The sequence below is a fragment of the Typopeltis vanoorti genome, chromosome 17 (genome assembly GCF_054136105.1).
Source record: "Typopeltis vanoorti isolate ZY-2024b chromosome 17, IOZ_Tvanoo_1.0, whole genome shotgun sequence".
Taxonomy (NCBI): domain Eukaryota; kingdom Metazoa; phylum Arthropoda; class Arachnida; order Uropygi; family Thelyphonidae; genus Typopeltis; species Typopeltis vanoorti.
In genome coordinates, this window is record NC_143565.1 from 4,234,001 (window position 1) to 4,256,791 (window position 22,791).

At 37.9% G+C, this 22,791-nt stretch overlaps 1 protein-coding gene across 4 annotated transcripts in view; it reads left to right on the forward strand.

Moving 5' to 3' along the window:
* LOC150097105 (sorting nexin-29-like) overlaps nt 1-22,791 on the forward strand; it is a 780,446-nt gene that overhangs the window by 512,351 nt on the left and 245,304 nt on the right. For all 4 annotated transcript variants that reach the window (XM_090406852.1, XM_090406853.1, XM_090406854.1 and 1 more), the window contains one exon: nt 10,213-10,316. In XM_090406852.1, coding sequence (XP_090262978.1) covers nt 10,213-10,316 — 104 coding nt within the window. The remainder of the gene's footprint in view (nt 1-10,212; nt 10,317-22,791) is intronic.

The following is a 22,791-nucleotide window of genomic DNA, read 5'->3' on the forward strand; positions in this document are numbered from 1 at the left end:
TGCCACATTTTTACTTGCCAGGATGCATACACTGTATAAAATTTAGTCTTTAAATGGCAGAATGCTCGGTGAAAACTGTTGGCAAACTGAATTGCAGCTGCTGCCATTAATCAAACACTGCACAAAGAATTTTAACAAATTATGCTAAAATATTACATTTAAGCACAAATTCCCCAAGTGCAAACTACCTTTCTATCTAGTTTCGATTCCCCATAAGTAAAAATTCTAATAAATGATAACAAGACATCGTTTTTTTGCTGATACCTCAAAACGTGTCCAACTATAACCTTCCTCTCTAGCAGATCATAATTTTTCACACCTTCCATTTCTTTCTCAATACCTCCCCCCCACCTCCAAGCATCCTTTCCTCATTATAGATTCACTGATGTAGTCGGCACCATTCTTCAGATCTTTCATAGCTCCAGTTACACTAACTAATATCAAGTCACTCTCCACTGAAACCTGAGATATTGATATCTAGTGTTTTCATGCAAACATGCGTTTCTATATATCTTACCTGTCACATTTTTAAATGCCAAGAAGTTTACTTGTTGCAACCAATGTATGCTACAAAATCATTATACTTTGCAAAATGTATTCTTTCTGTGGCAGTAGACTAGATGACAATGAATCAGTAAGTGGAGATCTAGCAGCCACCATAAATCATAAGGAAAATGTACAACATGCATAGCAGTATGCTGGAAAAGTACTTCAAACTCAAAAACTTCCAAATGAAAACATACCATTCCCAATCACAATACAATAATATTATAATAAATTGCTAATAATTAATATCAAAATTTATCTTTTTTTCTCTAAGATAGGTGACCAGATTTTCAAAACAAAAAACAGGGGACATTTTTTCAGCAATTAAAAAAGGGACGAAAATGGAACACTTCTGGTACACTCTACATAAAAATGAAATGACATATAATCTGAAATGACTGAAGTGTGCATTATAATTATGTAGTACCAGCATTATTATTATATCTATATGAAGACATTACTTCTAAAAGTGTTGGAAGAAACAGCATGTCAACATGCTGTATTGATTGTTGGTTACTGAAAAATGATTTCAACAATGTAAGACATTTATCTTGTGATAAAAAGTAAGATGTGAGTCCATTATACATGTCAATAATCCTACTCACAGCTGGTAATGATAACCATCTTGTTTGTACACTACCTAGAACATGCTTGTATTCAATTTATGTAAATGTGCAGAAATTCTTCAATTCTTTTACTCTCATGGTGTAAATTAGGAAATACCGAAATATTTGATTTATAATTGTTTCGATATCAATAGGCAAAATATCAGCACTTGTCTATACACCATTATGAACTACATGAGCAGCACAGCCAATAGCATGAATGTTCATTTTTAACCCTTTGTTGAGTCTTGAAAACACATTGTTGGTACCACCTCGTGTGTATCCACTGAAGTTGGTGTTGCAGCTATCTGCAGAAAATGCAGTAATTTTCTCAGTCAGCTGCTGTTTCTCCTGTTATGTTCTGAAAATCTATCACTTTAACCCGAATACCTTTATTTGGGATGAAGGCCCTAACAAGGACAGGCACCAACTTCAAATCTCTGTGGTTAAATGTGGCTACCATAACTGACACATATTTGGCTTGTTTCAATTCAGTTGCTATTTCTCGCATTGCATAAGGTGCCAGAACATTCACTAAAATTGATTGGCACTTTGTTTGTCCACATGTAAATTTCTTTTGAAATAAATTTCTCACTATTGCAGAGGTGCAGTCCATTGACCTCCAAGAGGTTATGTTTTGCTGCATGAAACACAAACAAACCTTCTTGAGCTGCAAGACATTTACTTTCATCAGTTAATTTCCCTTTTGAATTTTTCATGAAAAATGATGTAACATCTTGACTTGAACTGCAAGCAGCGGCTGCCAATTTATGTTTTTGCTTCGTCAAATGCTGTTTTATATCAGAAAGGCCTCCATGTTCAATTGAAAAAAACTGAACGACACACAGTACATTGCAACTTGTTTGTTATTTCATCGTCTTTCAAGAAGGAATATTCTTCTTTTAAATTCTGAGTGAAACTACACTTCCTTTTTCTGCATGATAAAATCTGGATGAAATATCATCACTCACAATATATACTCGCTTTAACTTTCACAATTACTAACAGACTGGCATAAGAAACACAAAACAATGGTATGGTAGAGAAAGTAACCTTGTTACTGCCTGGATGCGATGCAGCAGTGCTGCCACTGGTTGCAGCTATTCCGTCCATTCGCAGAGAGAGTGCGTTCATAACAGTTGATAATCATCATAGCATACATGTTTTCGATCTCAATCTATCACATCACCAGCAGAGACATTATCCTTTCCATATTTGAACATACAAGAATGAAGTCAAGCCTTGAATTCAAAAAAGGGACAAAACAGGATTAAAGTTAATAAAATGGGACAGTTAGTGTCCCATCAAGGTTTTGTCGGGACAACAGCACCAGAACCTAAAAAAGAGATGTTGAAAGTTTATTTTTCACTTGATTAGAGTATAATAAATTTAGTTTAATCCTTTATCCAAGTGAGCAAACAAAGTTTGCACCTGAAAGTATCTTCAGGACTGGGGTAAAGTGGTACAACACCAGGGCACTCCTTGCAAATAACATCAGACATATCTGCAAGGAGATGTGTTTTGCATTATGGGAGATACTGAGATAGGAGTGTTGGTAGCTTGCTCCACCTTTGCAAGGAGTGCCCTAGTGTTGTACCACTTTACCCCAGTCCTGAAGATACTTTCAGGTGCAAACTTTGTTTGCTCACACTTGGATAAAGGATTAAACTAAATTTATTATACTAAAAAAGAGAGTAATTCCGTTAAAAAAAAAAAAGGACGTCTGGTCACCCTACTCTAAGATCACGTCATAGGACACTAAACTCTTTGTCCTCTTTTGTCAATTTTCCTCTTAACACATGTAATTAAAATTTTATTTTCTTCTTTCTGATATCATTCAGTAGTCTTCTGTTTTGGTTGGCTCTATCAAGTATCATTTGAATCTGCATCATCCTAATTAGTAACCACATCTACAGTCATTAATCTTTTTTTCATTTCTTTTCCCATAGTCTCTGTTTCTGAGGTATACAAGAATATATATAGCAAGTCAGTAGTCACATTCTTGTATTTATATTGACTTTTCTGTTGGAAAGTATTTTTTATGTTAAGAAAGGCCGTATTGCTATGAGTATACTTTTTATTTTTTTATCAAATTTTCCATCAGTAGTGATTAGACTTTCCAGATAAATCCATCTACTTGACTTGTTCTGTATGATAGCCTTTTAAGATTATATGTTAGGTTTTTATTATTATTATTATTTAGGCCTCCAAGGAGTCAAAATACTCATCGCGGGAGGTCCTTCCTAGGAAACACAAGTCTATCAAGACTCATCGTGGGAGGTGTCTCTCCTAGGAAACACAAAGTCTATCATACCATTCCTTAAACACATTGACTGTTCTCGCTCTCACCACTCTATCAGACAATGCATTCCACGGTTCAACCACCCTCCATGTAAAGAAACCACTCCTCACCCTCTTGCTCACAGTTTCCTTTCGTAACTGCCAGGGATGGCCCCTTGTCATCACCCTTCCTGCTGTTCAAATAAGCGAAAGAACTCCCCAGTGTCAACCCTGTAACCACCTCTCAACAGTTTAAAAGTCTCAATCATATCACCTCTCCTTCTTCTATCCACCAAACTATGCAGTTCACATTCCTTCAGCCGATCCTCATAACTAACATTGTACAGTTCTGAAACCATCTTTGTTATCTGCATTTGTACCCTTTCCACAGTTAATTTATGCCCTTCAAATCCTGGGGACCAAATCTGAGAACAATAGTCGAAATGTGGTCTGATCAGGGTCTTATACAATGGAATGATAACTCTTTTATCTCTCTGCAGGTCAGCGTCCTTCTCATTATTGCACAATCCTCTGTGTTACCTTCACCACCTTTGCAATATGTCCCTTGAATTTCAGGTTTCTATCAATCATCAACCTTAGATCTGTTGTCTCCCCTACTTCCTCCAGTATATCTCCTCCAATAGAGTATGCAGCATCCCATCGATGTGTTCCAAATCTCAAGACCTTACATTTTGCTGCATTAAACCTATACCTCCATTCATTTGCCCATCTATCTAGCTTATTCAAATCCTCTTGCATGACTACCACATCTGCTCTATTAATAATAACCCTTCCCAGCTTCACATCATCCACAAATAACTGAATATCCCCCTGCAATCCACTGACAATATCATTGATATAAAGGTTAAACAATATAGATCCCAGTGCTGAGCCCTGTGGGACCCCCACTTGTAACCCTCTGCCTCCTTCAAACTGTCCCACCATACACAACTCTCTGATACCTATCAGACAGCCAATCCTGAATCCAGTTGACAAACCTGACACCCTAACCCATGTGCTGCAACTTAAATAAAAGCTTATCATGTGGCACCCTGTCAAATGCCTTCGCTAAATCCAAGAAATTGGCAGTATATGCCTTTCCCTCATCTGCTGCTCTTGTAACTTTATTATAAAAGGTTAGCATATTACTAAAACAAGAGCGACCCTTCACAAATCCATGTTGACTCTCACAGATAACCTTACCCTCATCTGCCCAATGCTGTATACGGTCCCTCACTAATTTCTCCAAGATCTTAACAACTACTGATGACAAACAAACTGGCCTATAATTAGACACTTCCAGTCTGCTACCATTGTAGTAGACTGGAAGTTCATTGAACAATTCCACTATGTCCTCTGCATCTGTCACTCTATTCCCATTTTTATACCACAATGTCATTCTTCCACAATCATTTCTCCTCCTACTGGCAACATAGCTAAAAAATTCCCTTGGATTTTCTTTGGATCTTAGGGCCAATCTCTTCTCATATTCCAGTTTCGCCTTCCTTACCATACTAGTCAGTCTCCTGGCCTGTGTTGTCCTATATTGTTCATGCAGCTGCTCCTCATCTGTCTCCTTATATTTCTTCCCTAGCCTATTTTGCACATGCAGCTCCTGTTTAATATTATTTGTCATCCACTTTACACCAAATTGTGTCCTCTTCTTCACTTGTGGAATACAGTTTACTATTGATGCTAACAAATATTCCTTCACAATTTCCCAAGCACTAATGATATCCCGGCTTTCCAATTCCTCCCTCCACAAAACTTCCTCAAGTTGATGTCTAAGAGTATTATAATCACCTGCCTTATAATTCCACATATGTTCCTGTCTCTTTGATACTCCTGCATGTCTATTCATCTTCCAAGTCAAAACCGCATGGTCACTCTCTCCAACTGATGGGAGAGATGTCATCTCAGTTATTATATCAACTCTTCTGATGCTATGACCAACTCCAAAACTCTTGAACCTCTTGTTCCCTCTATTACATATTGCCTAAGACATTTGTTCCTCAAGAATTCTAGAAATTCCATTCCCTTATTGCTATATGCATCTTCCTCTCCCCAATTTATACTGCTGTAGGTAAAATCTCCCCATAACAATCATTCTTCTTGCACTTGCCAAGCTGAACTGCCTAAAAATCTCCTGGACCCCACCCTCTATGCTCCTTGGTTTGTAGCAACACCCCACTAAATATCCCGTCTTGCCTATCTCTACCTCACACCATATGCTTTCAAAATCATTAGTGTCACTGCCTTCCCAAGCCTCCACCCTTAGAGGACATAAGTTGTCACTTATCATAAGCAGTACTCCACCACCACACTTTCCCTTTCTATCCTGCTGAAAAATGCTGTACCCTGCTACTTCTATTCCTGTTATTATATCCTCTTCCGTCAACCACGTCTCAGTGATCCCAATAATCTTTGGCCAGGCTGATGCTATCAGTGCCACCAATTCCTCTCCTTTATTCTGGATACTCCTGGCATTAGTATAAAGCATAAAAATACCACTATTTCTATACCCAGCATTATCCCCTCTAGACTCCACTGGGCTCAGCGCTACCTGATGTTGTCACCCTTCTCCCAAGTAACCTTTCCCACAAAAGGCCACCCCTGCTATCATCCACCTTGGGCATTCTAGTTTCCCTGCATTGACACACTGACTCATTCAGAACATCAATCCCTCCATATGCCAATGTCCTTCCTCATTCAAATGCAAGCAGTCTCACATATAATTCCTCTCTTTCCTCAAACGCTCTCCAAGCATCCACATATTCCAATCCTCTTTCTTCTGACACATTCTAGCTATTATGTTATTCAAAATTACTGCTCTTCTGCTCAGCTCATCACAATCATACCTAGGCAACATGCACACTATCCTTCCTCTCTGCATCTTCTTTTGCGCTACCTTAAGCAAGAATCTCATATCTCTCACTGCCCAATTTACATTACCTCTGAATTCATTTGTTCCTGCAATCACAATCATCTCATCCACCTTTCACCCCTCTTAATTGCCATAGCCACACTTTCTATTGTTCCTCCAGGCAAACACTCCTCATGCATCATATCTTGCACACCACAGATCATTGAGTCACCATACATTACACCTCTTACCATTCCCTCTCTCCTACTGTTTCAATTCTCTCCTCTTCTATCATTCCCATTCTCTCTCTCTCTCTCTCATTCCCTCTCTTCTATTGTTCCCATTCTCTTTTCTTCTATCATTCCCATACTTCTCTCTCTCATTCCCTCTCTTCCACTTATCCTATTCTCTCCTCTTCTATTTTTCACATAACTCTCTCATTCCCTCTCTTCTACTGTTCCCATTCTCTCCTCTTCTATCATTCCCTGTCTTCTACTGTTTCTATACTCTTCTATGCTATCATTCCCAAACCCCTCTCTCATTCCCTCTCTCCTACTGCTTCTATACTCTCCTCTTCTATCATTCCCAAACCTCTCTCTCATTCCCTCTCTCCTACTGCTTCTATTCTCTCTTCTTCTATCATTCCCAAAACTTTCTCTCACTCCTACTCTGATTTGCCTTGCATACATCTCTTCCATTCTCCTAATCTCATCTTTCATACTTCTCATCTCGTTCACAAGATATTCGACCTCCTCTTTCAGCTCATCTGCCCTCTCTGCAAGTTAGTCATGCTTACTCACCATTCATTTACCCAATCAAAATCATCTCCATAAACTTCACAGTCATTCAAGCCTTCCACACTCCTTACTCTTTTTTTCTCATTCATACTTCACTTGTCATTCTCTCCTATCACACTACTCGTCTCCCATTCATAATTCTCTCCTATCCGACATTCATTTCCCATCCCTGAAGCAATTAGATCAGTATCGATATATCTAATTCATTAATTTCCTTCCACTGTCTGCATTTTGCACATATACACACTTCCCCTTCTCTCACCCGGCACATATCCAACTCCCGGGAAGCATACATGCCGCAATCACTGCATGCCACAAAGTCCTTTTTTTATGTTATGTATAATAGAGTTCTTAAATGGTGGAGGACTCGGTGATACGCCATTTGTGATTGCAGTTGCGTCCTCCTTCGTTCCTTACTGTCAAGTGCATAACTACTAAGCTAATTTTTAAAAAATATATATTTACACTGTATCACAGATATATATATATATATAAATGCTAAATATATATATATATACATAAATATAACGCTATATTCAACTATACTAGATAGCGAAAACTTCTCTTCCACCGCAATGCTGCCAACTATAACCCAACGAAACTCCAAAAGAGCAGAACCACTAAATAACACTTGTGTTACTGAGAAAAAAATGCAGCACAATTCACAAAAGAATTCATACTATGCACGTTTAAAAAACACTTTTCCCTACCACCGCTCAAAATCACCCGCCACATGCTTCAGCAATCCTAGCGCCATCACTTTACCTGTGATTATTATTGGGTTTTTTTCGTTTTCTATGTCTTTATTTTTGTTTATTTGTCCAAATTTATCATAGTTCTCTGTTAGTTAACTACATTCTGCAGATCCGTTTCATTCTCTCAGTGATTAGTATAATGCCTTCTGCATATCCCAAGTTATTTATGTTTCTTCCACCAATTGAAATGCCTCTGTGCAATTGTTTTGATTTCTTGATGATGATAATACTCATCCCTCTCAGACACCTTTTTTGTATATCTCTCCATTATGAAATGTATTGTTTTCTAAGCTTCCTGTAAGTTTATCATGAGAGATCGTATCACTGCTTTTTCCATAACTATTAAGTATGGATATACCTGTTTTTGTAAAGTTGATCTTTTGCATATCATTCCTAGGTTTAATATTGAATCATTTGTGCTTTTTCCACTTCTGAATCCATTTTCCACTGTCTGAATCCTTAAATTATTATTTTATGTATCCCTTTTGACATCTGTCCAATATTATTCTAACAGAGAATTTCAAGTCATAATTTCAGTCATAAGAGATTATTTCAAGTCATTGCATAATGAGCTAACTGCTCTGTAATCATAGATCTTAATGCCAATCTCTTCTCATATTCCAGTCTTGCCATCCTGACCATACTAGTCACTCTCCTGGCCTGCATCTTATATTCTTCGTGTATCTGTCCTCCACCCCTCTCTCCTTATATCTCTTCCATAATCTCTTTTTCAACTACAGTTCCTGTTTGATATCGTTTGTCATCCACTTTACACCAAATTGTGTCTGCTTCTTCACCCATGGAATACAGCTTACTATTGCTGCTAACAAATATTCTTTCACAATTTCCCAAGCACTAATGATATCCTAGCCTTCCAATTCTTCCCTCCATGGAACTACCTCTAGTTGATACCTACGACTATTATAATCACCCGCCTTATAATTCCACATACGTTCCCTTTTCTTTGATACACCTGCAAGTCTGTTCATCTTCCAAGTCAAAACCACATTGTCACTCTCTCCAACTGGTGGGAGAGATGTCATCTCACTTATTATCAGCTCTTCTGATGCTATAACCAAATCCAAAACTCTTGAACCTCTTGTTCCCTCTATTACATGCTGCCGAAGACATTTGTCCCTCAAGAATTCCAGAAATTCTATCCCCTTCTTACTACTTGCATTTTCCTCTTCCCAGCTTATACTGCTGTAGTTAAAATCTCCATAACAATCATTCTACTTGCACTTGCCAAGCAACTGCCTAAACATCTTCTGGTCCCCACCCTCTGTGCTCCCTGGTTTATAGCAACACCCCACTAGATATCCTGTCTTGGCCACTTTTACATCATATGCTTTCCAAACCATTTGTGTCACTGTTTTCCAAAGCCTCCACTCTTAGAGGAAATAAGTCATCGCTTACCATAAGCAGTCTCTACCACCACGTTTTCCTTTCCTATCCTGCCGAAAAATGCTGTACCCTGCCACTTCAATTCCGGTTATTATATCATCCTCTGTCAACAATGTCTCAGAGATCCTAATAATCTTTGGCCAGGTTGATGCTATCAGCACCACCAAATCATCTCCTTTATTTCTGATACTTCTGGCATTAATATAGAGCATGAAAATGTCACTGCTTCTATACCTATCATTGTCCCCTCTCGACTCCCCCTGGGCTCAATGTTACCTGATGTCATCCCCCTTCCCCCCCAAGCACCCATTCCCACAAGAGACCGCCCCTTCTACCATCCACCCTGGGAATTCTAGTTTCCCTACATTGACACATTGACTCGCTCAGAAAACAGCAATCTTTCCAGATGCCTTCGTCCTTTCTCATTCAAATGCAAGCAGTCTCTCGCATACAGTTCCCTTCTGTCCTCAAATGCCCTCCAATCATCCACATATTCTAATCCTCACTTCTCGCTCATTCTGGCTATTATGCGATTCAGTATTGCTACTCTTCTGCTCAGCTCGTCATTATCATACCTGGGCAGCACACACACAATCTTTCCTCTCTGTGTTTTCTTTTTATGTTCATGAATTGGATTGTGTTGTTTTTTATGATGATAAGGTTGCACATAACAGTGATTAACGATCAGTACTCTGCCATCAGAATGGTTTCTCATAAATCCTCTTAAATTACTTACATATGTCATTAAAATGTTAGTGTTTTTTGAACATTTTTTTCTTTGTTTTGCTTGTGATTGTTATAGTGATATGGCATAAACATTCGCTAAAATTCTACCACATATCTCACTTTTCAATATGTTCATGAATCATATGTACTTTTTGATTATGAAAATCATTTTATTTATTGTTATAAGTTGGACCTTTAATCTTTGCTGTGATTTACAAATATTTTATTTTTCACAGCACTATCTTCCGTAGTTGGTGATATACATCCAGCTATACCAGACCCAAAGCCTTATATTGACCACCAATTTGAAGCTAGTGAATATGAAAAGAAGCTTGTTCAGGTAATCATGAGTATTACATCCATGCTGCTGACATAATATTCATTATCACAGTGAATATGTTAAATTTATTACTAATACAGCAATCCCTCGATTAATGCACCTAATGTGTTCTTTAAAATGGGCGTATTAATCGAAAATGCACTAATCAAATATAATATCCTATGGGTAAAAGTATAATTCATTCCTCAGATTTCTTTTTTTGACCCTTAATTTTATTTATAAAGAAATTATAGTTGATTCACCCATTTTGTGTTCTTGTCCTATCTTTGCTCTGGACTCACCTTGTTCATTTTACTTTATTATTTCAAGTTTTTCTTCCAGCAAGATTACTTTTTTAAACCTTTTTCACACTTCCACTTTTTTGCTCACTAATTCTTTTACTCATGATTGAAGGTTGAGAAAATACTTTAAAATAAAAAAGTAAGGAAAACAATTGCAAAGGAGGCCTGAGATATGATCAGCAAAATGCTAAGTGCTAGCAGACCACAGAAATTTTGGCAGTAAATTTGGAACATAACGTAGTACTGTATGCTATTAAAAAAATAACCTTGTAAAATGTATTGTTAACTAAATTATTTCATCCTAGTGAGTGATATCTTTAAAAAGTTAGCCATAAAAAAAATGTATAGATAGAAAATTTTTAAAATCTGTAACATTTATTTTTAAGATGTATATAGGCACACTAATTGCATTTGGGTATAGAAAAAAAAAAACATGCCACACTAATTGGAGATGCATTAATCGAGGGATTCCTGTAATAGCAGTAATAGAAATTTCAGAAGTATTTTCATTTCCTTCTGTCTTTACTGAATGAACCATAAGTGATTAAATGTTAAGCGATCTCTCAGTTGTCCAGCCTTCAAAAAACAGAATCTTCATTTAACCAACTCATGAATGGTTAGTGTGTCAACTGACTTCTGGTATAGCTCTTTGTTATTATACCGATTTTTAGTTAACTAACCCTTTGATTATCTGACCAGCAAATTGATTTCCTGCTGTGGTTGGATAACTTTAGGGATTACTGTACTTTCAGCTAAGTTTAAATTATTCAAGGATCAGCTAACAGTTCTAGGGCAAGCTCTACATGAAGATATGCTATCACATGATTGGAATAATTTTAAATATATTAATAAAGGGAGTAAAAAAAAACTAATTCGTGCACTTCAAGAAAGCTTCTCCAGACAACCATAGAGTTAGTGTAGATGAGACCTTAAGTTTCAAAGACCTGGACACAAAAATCTCACGTATGATGTGACAGGATCAAGTGTTTTTAATCACATGGCAAGTTAGCCAGTCTCATATGGAGATGAAGGGTTTTTTCCCTCCTGGAAACTCAAGTTTTTCATTCCTCAAAAGAGGCAAACCAGCCAGAAGAACATAGCAATATACAGACACAGACATAATATCCTATGTCTCTATATTGCTATGTACAGACATAGCAATATATTATTATTATTACGGGTATCTCCATGGAGTCAGTAGACTCTCATCATGGGAGACTCAAACTATCAAAACAATATCTATCATATCTCTTCTTGACTTCATTTACAGACGAAGAGCTCACAACTGAGTCAGATATTGCATTCTACTCATTCACCACCCTCCAGGCAAAAGAACCTCGTTCTCACACCCTTGTTAATCACACTTTTCCTTAATTTCCATATGACCTCTTGTTCTTTCATCACTATCACACAGCTGAAACATTTCCCCTGCATCAATCTTATAAAAACCTTTTAGTAATTTAAATGTTTCTATCATATCCCCTCTTCTCCGCCTATCACCCAACCTCTGCAATCCACAAGGTCTCAATCTGTCAATACAGGGAGCATTTTTTACATCACTCACCAACTTAGTCACTCTCCTTTGAACCCTTTCCACAACCTCCTCATCTCCAAGGAATCCAGGTGACCAAATCTGAGCACAGTAATCTAATTGTGGAAGTATCAACACTTTATAAAGGGGAATAATAACTCCTTATCTCAGGATGTTAAGTGTGTTCCTCAATAACCAGTCATCCTACAAACTCTCAACATCAGCTTGATTTTTTATTGTGCTACCCAACTTTGCATCATCAGCAAACAACTGAATATCTCCATTTAAGCCATTTCCTGTATCATTTATGTACAAATTAAACAACAATGGCCCAAGCATAGAGCCCTATGCCACACCACTGGTCACCTGCCTCATCCTGGACTCTGCTCCTCCATACACCACCTTCTGGTATCTCTCTCTCCCTGAGCTATTCTCTTATCCATATCACCAGTTTAGTATCCATCCCCATCTGCTAAAATTTGCGCAACAGTATTCCATGGGGTATCCTGTCAAAAGCCTTAGCAAAATCCAGAAGTACCACTGTGTAGCCATTTCCTTTGTCCAACTCAGATGTCATTCTATTATAAAAAAAAAGTTAATAAATTGCTAAGGCAGTATCAACCTTTAACAAAACTATGTTGACCCCTATACAGTATCATATCATGATCCACCCATTCTTGAATTTTGTCTTTAACCAACTTTTACCACCACTTTCGAGATGGTGATTGGCCTGTAATTAGACGCCAATTACCAACTGAGGCCAATAAATTGGCCATAGTTTTAGAGCCACCTTTATGCAAAGGAACTACTTTGCCTTCCTTCCACTACCTAGGGACCATACCAGAGTTCAAAGTTAAGTTAAATGACCAAGTAAGAGGCATTGCCAATTCCTTTGCACATTCAATCAACACCCGAGCTCATATTCCATCTAAACCTACAGCAGTGTTTGCATTTAAATTTTGCAATATACTAAGTATCTCTGATTTCTAAACTTCAATTCTCACATTAGTTTTTGCTATAGATACAGAGATATCCTCACTTGGGTGATAGATTTTTGAAAACTGATAACTCAATAACTCTACTATTCCATCTTAATTTGTCTCCTCAATACAATCAGCACTTACTAAAGTTATTCTTCCTTTTACTTGCTACACAGTGAAAGAACTCTTTGGGATTACCCTTGATCTCCTTGGTTAAAGTCTTCTCATAATCTGATTTAGCTTTTCTTACTATGCCGGTAACCTTCGTAGTTTGAGCCTTGTACTGCTCATAGGTGTACTGATCGGCTTTCTCTGTTTAAATTCTCTATAACATTTTCTTTTTTTGCAGATCAAGCTTGATACTACTACTACTACTCATCCATCTAACGCCTACCTTGTTTGTCATCCTGACCATGGGGACACAATCTGATATTGCCTTCGGCAGATACCCGCTGATTTTATCCCATGCACTGCTAATATTTTTCCCCTGCAATATGTTCTGCCATGGGATGGCTGCAAGCTCACTCTGAAGCTTGTTATAATTGCCTAACCTGTAGTTCTGTATGTATCCCTTTCATAAAAGAGAAATCAACAAATTTTGCAACCACCCAAGTCAATACCACATGATCGCTCTCACCAATTGGAGGTAAATAGAACACCTTACTTACTTACTTATATCCTCTGAACCAGTGACCAGGTCCAACACACTCCCACCACTTTTCCCATCAGTTATGTGCTGTTTCAAGTAATTATCTCGTAGAAGATGTATGAATTCCATTTCCTTTTTCGCGACGTGATATTTCCTCCTTCCAATTGATATCATCTTAATTAAAATCCAGACAAATATTTTAAAAAAGACAACTGGCAAACAATTAACGAAAATGAAAAGGAAATAACTGAAGAAGAATTAGAAATCAGCCTGAAAGAAACAAGAAATGGAAAATCACCTGGAGAAGATAAGCTAGGTTCAGAACTATATAAATACGCAGGGGGGGACCTCACCTCGATGAGTCTTGACAGACTTTATGTCTTAGGAAGGACCTCCCTCGATGAGTCTTTTGACTCCTTGGAGGCCTGAATAATAATAATAAAAAATCAGCCTGAAAGAAACAAGAAACAAAAAATCACCTGGAGAAGATAAGCTAGGTTCAGAACTATATAAATACGCAGGAACAAGATTCAAAGGAAGACTCTTATTATTTTTAAATAAAATTTACTCAACTGGCATCCCCCTAGAATGGAAAAAAGCAATTGTGATTCCTATCTTTAAGAAAGGTAATAGAGATGACCCTAAAAACTATAGAGGTATCAGTATACTAAATTCATGTTACAAAATATACAGCAGAATCTTAAATAACAAACTAATGAAATATTCCGAAAACTTTATTCTAGAGGTACAAAATGGATTTAGAAAAGGACGATCATGTATAGACCCAGCCTTCTGCCAAAAATTAATAATAAAGAAAAGAATACAATATAATTTAGAAACACATATTGCATTTATTGGCTTTGAAAAAGCATTTGACAAAGTTAAAAGAAACATGATTCTAGTGGTAAGACTTATATGTTGGTTAGACATAACTGGTAATTAATTTACGGAATTAACAACGCATATAAAGTAAATTAATTAAAGATAACTTTAATGAATCACTTCTATATTTCGACAATGTCACATTGTCATCTTCAGGAACATAAAGATATGGTATGTGCACTACAGGAACTAACAAAGCAAATGAGGCAGAAATTAAGACACTAATTTTGTTCCTAAAGTCCTAATGGTGCCCTCTTGTGGGCTAATTTGGTAGTCTTGGCCGTTGGGCTGAAGTTCTCATAATGAAAGTCTCCCAAATTTGGGGCAGTTTCAAGAAACTTGCATGAAACTGCCCCAAATTTGGGAGACTTTCATTATGAGAACTTCAGCCCAACGGCCAAGACTACCAAATTAGCCCGCAAGAGGGCACCATTAGGACTTTAGGAACAAAATTAGTGTCTTAATTTCTGCCTCATTTGCTTTGTTAGTTCCTGTAGTGCACATACCATATCTTTATGTTCCTGAAGATGACAATGTGACATTGTCGAAATATAGAAGTGATTCATTAAAGTTATCTTTAATTAATTTACTTTATATGCGTTGTTAATTCCGTAAATTAATTACCAGTTAAAAGAAACATATTATTTAACATATTAAAAGAAAGACAAATACCAAATAATATCCTAAAAGCTGTCACAAGTATATATGAAAATAATCAAATACAAATAAGATTAAATCATGAGCTATCATATACAAGAGAGATAAACCAAGGGATCTGACAGGGATGTCCCCTCTCAGCAACTCTTTTTAATATCTACTTAAATGAAATAATAATAAAATGGAGTAAAAATTTACACCAAGGAATTAAACTTTCACCTACAGTTAACTTAAACACTCTCCTCTTTGCAGACGACCAAATAATAATTACAAATTCTGAAGATAACTTACAGAAAGCTATTTTAAATCTAAATGAGATATCCAAAGATTATGGTATGATAATATCAACAGAAAAATCAAAAACTATGGCCTTTAAAGGACAAGATCCAGCAAGAACTAAAATAGTATTAGATAACAAGATCTTAGAACAGGTGAATTCATTTAACTACCTAGGATGTATGATCACATATGAAAATGAAAAAGATATAAACGTAAAAATTGCAAAATATTTAAAAATAACAGGAGTAATTAACTCTATATTTAGACCAAACCTAGTTCAAAAACAAACCAGGCTAAAAGTATACAATACATTAGCCCTACCGGTCTTAATGTATGGAAGCAAAATCTGGACAATAAAACAAAAAGACAAACAAAGATTAACAACAGCAGAAATGAAGTTTATGAGAAAAACTGCAAAGTATACCCTATTTGATCACAAAAGAAACGAAGATATTATGAAAGAATTAAACCAAGAACCAGTAATTGAAAAAATTAAAAAATATAAACATAGATGGATGGAACACGTTCAAAGAATGAAAACAGAAAGATTACCAAAACAAGCCTTAAAGTACAAGCCATTAGGAAAAAGAAAACCAGGACGTCCTCTTAAACAATTCAACGATGACTTCTAATGCCGGAACAGGCCATACTAGGCCTAAATCCTTGATACGTATGATGATGATGATGATAATTAAAATCCTCCCCTCCCCCCATAATAATCACTAACCCTGCACTCATTGCACTAATTTGCTGATACATGAATTCAATTTCACCCCTTGTACCCTCTAGCCTATAGCAGCAACCAACTGTATATTTGGTTGCATTGGTCACTATTTCACACGCCTCAAATAACTAACATTCACATGTCTATCATCTTGATATACTGCGCTTTTTTTTGGCTGCAACTCATCAGCTATCATCAACAGTACTCCTCTCCCCGTTCTATCTTCTCTATCCTCCCTGAAAATACTGTACCCTTCACATTCAATTCCAGTTACTACATCTTCTGCTGACAGCCAAGTTTCACTAATGCTGTCAACTTTTGGTGAGATTGCACTGACTAATGCCAAAAATTCTTCCCTCTTATTTCGAATGCTTCTTGCATTGGTATACAAAAATTGCAGATTCCCTTTAATTCTTGTACCAGCTTTAGAACTGATATACATGTCACTAATTTCAGTAGTCCCATGCTGATTCATGAGGTGCTTAAGGGGGGGTCAAAGCTGTATAACTGAGAGGAGATCTCCACATAGCTTTTAAAGGAATGTGTAGAACCGACCATGGTTTCTGACCTAATGTCCATTCCTCAACTTCTTGTGGTGCACCATGTTAGGTATCTATCTGGATACTGAATGAACGAGGATGGGCTAGCAATTTGGAATTTAATTGACCAAATTGTATTCTTATTGGCTTAAACCACAATATTAAATGATGGTACAAATGATAGAATTTCATGCCGGCTGGGGCGTCGCCCGGTTAAACAGGGTCCCCCATTGTTTTCGCCAGGGAACCAAGGCGAACAGCGAAAAGTCAGCTACTGGAACAACTCCTAAAACACACCCCAACTCAATATCACCAGAATTGGAGATCAGTACTATCAGCATAAGAAGCCTGAATGGCAAAGAAATCGAGCTAGCTGAGAAATTAGATAAGTACCAGATTGACATAATAGGGATGACTGAAACAAAAAAGACCAAAACTGTCAAGCTCTTTCTGAGCAATAAATACAAAATGTTATATTCAGGCAATGACAATCAAGGAAAAGAAGGAGTAGCCATAGTATTCAACACTAAATATGAGGATAATCTTCTTGAATGGCAGTCAGTCTCAAGTAGAGTAATGTGGGCAAATATGAGAATGGGGAACTGGACAATGAGACTTATTTGTGCCTATGGTCCCACAGAAGGTTCTACTAAGGTAGAAGTGGAGGAATTTTTTGACGCTTTAGAAAAAGCAACTGACACAATGAAAAAGAAAAAGTTGGTCCTTGTTGGGGATCTAAATAGCAGAGTAGGAAATGATTGTCAGACATACAAAAATATTTTCGGAAAATTTGGAGAAAAGAGCAAAGCTAATAATAGTGGCAAATACTTGTTGGATTTCTGCTCAGGACATGGACTGGTTATTACTAACACCATGTTCCAACATAAAAATGTGCACAAATTCACATGGCGAGAAGAGGCAAGGAATAGTAGTAAGACTTATACGTTGGTTAGACATAACTGGTAATTAGTTTACTGAATTAACAACGCATATAAAGTATATTAATTAAAGGTAATAACTTTAATGAATAACTTCTATATTTCGGCAATGTCACATTGCCATCTTCAGGAACATAAAGATAGAGTATGTGCACTCAGGAACTAACACAAAGCAAATGAGGAAGAAAGCAAGAAACTAATATTGTTCCTAAAGTCCTGATGGTGCCCTCTTGCAGGCTAATTTGGTAGTCTTGGCAGTTGGGCTGAAGTTCTCATAATGAAAGTCTCCCAAATTTGGGGCAGTTTCATGCACCCAAATTTGTTGAGGTTAGGAACGTTTTTTAGAGCTGCTGAAGATTCTTTGAATAATCTTTCGTATTTAAACTTGCTGCGATGGATTATTTTTGTTTTCTTCCAACGAATTTTATGGTGGGTATCTAAGGCATGGTCTGCCAGCCCAGAGCGGCTGTACTGGTGAAACCGGATGTAGTCTTGGTGTTCTGAAATCCTGATATTTGTTGTTCTGCCTGTTTGGCCAAAGTAGGACAATTTGCAGCTGCAAGGGACCTGGTATACACCAGGTAGGTCTAGGGGAAGTGGTTGGTCTTTGGTAGAGCGGATAAGGGATGCCAACTTTTTATATGGTCTGTAACAGGAAGTAAGGTCATATTTTTTTGAGGATATTGGTTATTTTTTCAGAGGAGCCCTGGATGTAGGGGATGGTGATAGACTTGGTGTAATCTTTATTGTGGAGGGGGGGGAGGGGGTTGTGGTTTACAGGTTTTAGTATTTTTTGGATTTTTTTGGGGTTATAGCCATTGGCTAAGAAAGTGTTTAGGATGTGGTTTAGTTCAATAGTTTAGTTCAGGGCCTTGTCATCTGAGCAGATTAATTTTGCCCTGTTATATAGTGTTTTTATCACCCCATATTGTTGTGAGGGGGGGGGGGGGATTGCTGGTGAATGTATCTGCCAGTGTGGGTAGGTTTTCTGTAAACAGAGAAAACCAAAGATCCATCAAGCTGGCGGGTCATTAAATTGTCTAGGAAGGGGAGGGTGTTGTTTTCCTCTTTTTCTAAGGTGAACTGGACTCTGGGATGTTGGTTGTTTAACTGTGTTAGGAAGGAGTGGGGTGTGTCTGAGCCATGTGGCCAAATAGCAAACACATCATCCACATAACGAAGCCAAATAGTGGGTTTTTGTGGGGCGGAGTTTAAGGCTTTCTCTTGAAATGTCTCCATATAGAAATTGGCCAAGGGTGGGGAAAGTGGTGAACCCATGGCTGTCCCCTCTATCTGTTTGTAGAACTTTCCTTGCCAAACGAAATAGCCTGAGTTCATTGTGAACTGAAATAGGGCTGAGATATCAGGAGGAAACTTGGCTTGGATGAGCTCAAGGGTTTCTTTGAGTGGGACATTAGTGAATAGGGAGGAGACGTCAAAACTGACCATTATGTCAGTGTGTTGGAGTGTGAGGTTTTCTATACTGGCTTTAAAGTGGGCCGAGTTTTTTATGTGTGATGATGTGTTGCCAGTGTAGTGTGTGAGCGTTTTGGCTAAATGTTTGGCTAATTTATATGTGGGGGAATCAATGCCATCCACTATGGGACGCAATGGCACATTTTGTTTATGTATTTTTGGGAGTCCATATAATCAGGGGGGTCTAGAGTTATAAGGTTTAAGTTTGTTGGTGACTTCCACAGGCCAAGAAGTGACTTTCTTAAGGAGTCTGTGGATAGTTCTAATCTGAGAGCTGGTCGGATTATATTCAATGGGGAGGTAAGTAGTACGGTCTCGTACTAAAGAATTTATCTTACCTTTGTAGTCTTTTTGATTGAGTACCACAGTGGCGCTTCCCTTATCAGCTTTGGTGATTACTATTTTTTTGTTGTTTTTCAATTCTTGTAGGGCTGTATATTCGTTTTTGGATAAGTTGGATTTTGGAGGTTTGGCTTTAGTGAGAACACCGACTACATCTAGTCTCACGTTGTTGGCGATATGGTTAGGCAGGTTGCGAATTCCACGCTCTATTTGGATCATGATTTCTTCAGCAGGTATCCTTTTAGGAGCTAGGGCAAAATTGTGACCACGTGAAAATGCGGTGAGTGCTTCAGGATTTAAAACTGCCGACGAGAGGTTGACTACAGTGTTGAGTGGTGGCTGGGGTATAGAAGTAGAAGTCTTTGTCAGGTTTTCGTATTTTTTCACGTGCCGACTACGTATTTTTTCGAATTCCTTTCTTGCCGATGCGCATGAGATGTCATGAAGTATAGATCATAGATCAAGGCCGAGTGTATTAGAAAGCTCTACCTCTAGCACCCGTAAGGTTTTGTTTTCATCGGCAAGGAGAACGCGCGTTGCGGTAATTTGTTCTCTTAACAGGGCGAAGCTAGTGTGGTTATAAATGCGTAGAGCTTTCTCGGAAGTAAAACGGTGCTTCAATTTGACACAATTAGGGATCACTTTGTTATCCCGGCAGCGTTTTAGGAACGTCAGACGATTTATTTGCCTCGATATCTTCAACCTCAATTTGCCGTATTGACGGGCCTTTCGTACGATTGCATCTCCGTGGATGATCATGATTCTAGTAGTAAGACTTATACGTTGGTTAGACATAACTGGTAATTAGTTTATGGAATTAACAACGCATATAAAGTATATTAATTAAAGGTAACTTTAATGAATAACTTCTATATTTCGGCAATGTCACATTGCCATCTTCAGAAACATAAAGATATGGTATGTGCACTCAGGAACTAACACAAAGCAAATGAGTAAGAAAGCAAGAAACTAATATTGTTCCTAAAGTCCTATGATCAAAAAGGTACCCAATCAAAAAGACTACAAAGGTAAGCTAAATTCTTTAGTACGAGACCGTACTACTTACCTCCCCATTGAATATAATCCGACCAGCTCTCAGATTAGAACTATCCACAGACTCCTTAAGAAAGTCACTTCTTGGCCTGTGGAAGTCACCAACAAACTTAAACCTTATAACTCTAGACCCCCCCTGATTATATGGACTCCCAAAAATACATAAACAAAATGTGCCATTGCGTCCCATAGTGGATGGCATTGATTCCCCCACATATAAATTAGCCAAACATTTAGCCAAAACGCTCACACACTACACTGGCAACACATCATCACACATAAAAAACTCGGCCCACTTTAAAGCCAGTATAGAAAACCTCACACTCCAACACACTGACATAATGGTCAGTTTTGACGTCTCCTCCCTATTCACTAATGTCCCACTCAAAGAAACCCTTGAGCTCATCCAAGCCAAGTTTCCTCCCGATATCTCAGCCCTATTTCAGTTCACAATGAACTCAGGCTATTTCGTTTGGCAAGGAAAGTTCTACAAACAGATAGAGGGGACAGCCATGGGTTCACCCCTTTCCCCACCCTTGGCCAATTTCTTTATGGAGACATTTGAAGAGAAAGCCTTAAACTCCGCCCCACAAAAACCCACTATTTGGCTTCGTTATGTGGATGATGTGTTTGCTATTTGGCCACATGGCTCAGACACACTCCACTCCTTCCTAACACACTTAAACAACCAACATCCCAGGGTCCAGTTCACCTTAGAAAAAGAGGAAAACAACACCCTCCCCTTCCTAGACACTTTAATGACCCGCCAGCTTGATGGATTTTTGGTTTTCTCTGTTTACAGAAAACCCACCCACACTGGCAGATAGATTCACCAGCAATTCCCCCCCCCCCTCTCACAACAATATGGGGTGATAAAAACACTATATAACAGGGCAAAATTAATCTGCTCAGATGACAAGGCCCTGAACTAAACTATTGAACTAAACCACATCCTCAACACTTTCTTAGCCAATGGCTATAACCCCAAAAAAATCCAAAAAATACTAAAACCTGTAAACCACAACCCCCCCCTCTCCCCCTCCACAATAAAGATTACACCAAGTCTATCACCATCCCCTACATCCAGGGCTCCTCTGAAAAAATAACCAATATCCTCAAAAAAATATGACCTTACTTCCTGTTACAGACCATATAAAAAGTTGGCATCCCTTATCCGCTCTACCAAAGACCAACCACTTCCCCTAGACCTACCTGGTGTATACCAGGTCCCTTGCAGCTGCAAATTGTCCTACTTTGGCCAAACAGGCAGAACAACAAATATCAGGATTTCAGAACACCAAGACTACATCCGGTTTCACCAGTACAGCCGCTCTGGGCTGGCAGACCATGCCTTAGATACCCACCATAAAATTCGTTGGAAGAAAACAAAAATAATCCATCGCAGCAAGTTTAAATACGAAAGATTATTCAAAGAATCTTCAGCAGCTCTAAAAAACGTTCCTAACCTCAACAAATTTGGGTGCATGAAACTGCCCCAAATTTGGGAGACTTTCATTATGAGAACTTCAGCCCAACTGCCAAGACTACCAAATTAGCCCACAAGAGGGCACCATTAGGACTTAGGAACAATATTAGTTTCTTGCTTTCTTCCTCATTTGCTTTGTGTTAGTTCCTGAGTGCACATACCATATCTTTATGTTCCTGAAGATGGCAATGTGACATTGCCGAAATATAGAAGTTATTCATTAAAGTTACCTTTAATTAATATACTTTATATGCGTTGTTAATTCCGTAAACTAATTACCAGTTAGGCAAGGAATAAGAAAAGTCTCATTGACTATATTATTATTGATAGTGATGTTTTCTCCCTGGTGCAGGACTCCAGACTGCACAGAGGATTTGAAATTGGAAGTGATCACCATTTAGTCTTAAGCAGGATAAAATTGAATTTCATATTGTAAAGAAGAACATGTAAAAAAGTTTTAAAACGAATAAAAGTTGAGCAGCTCTCAGATGTGAACTGTAGACTAAAATAAACAAACATGATTGAAGAAAAAATGAAAGAGTTTAAGAACAGAAATCAAACCTTGGAGATTCAGTGGCAAGCTCTGAAGAAAACATTGATTGATTCTGCCAGGCAGGCATGTGGTGAGGTTGTCTGCAAGGATAGAAAAATCAACACT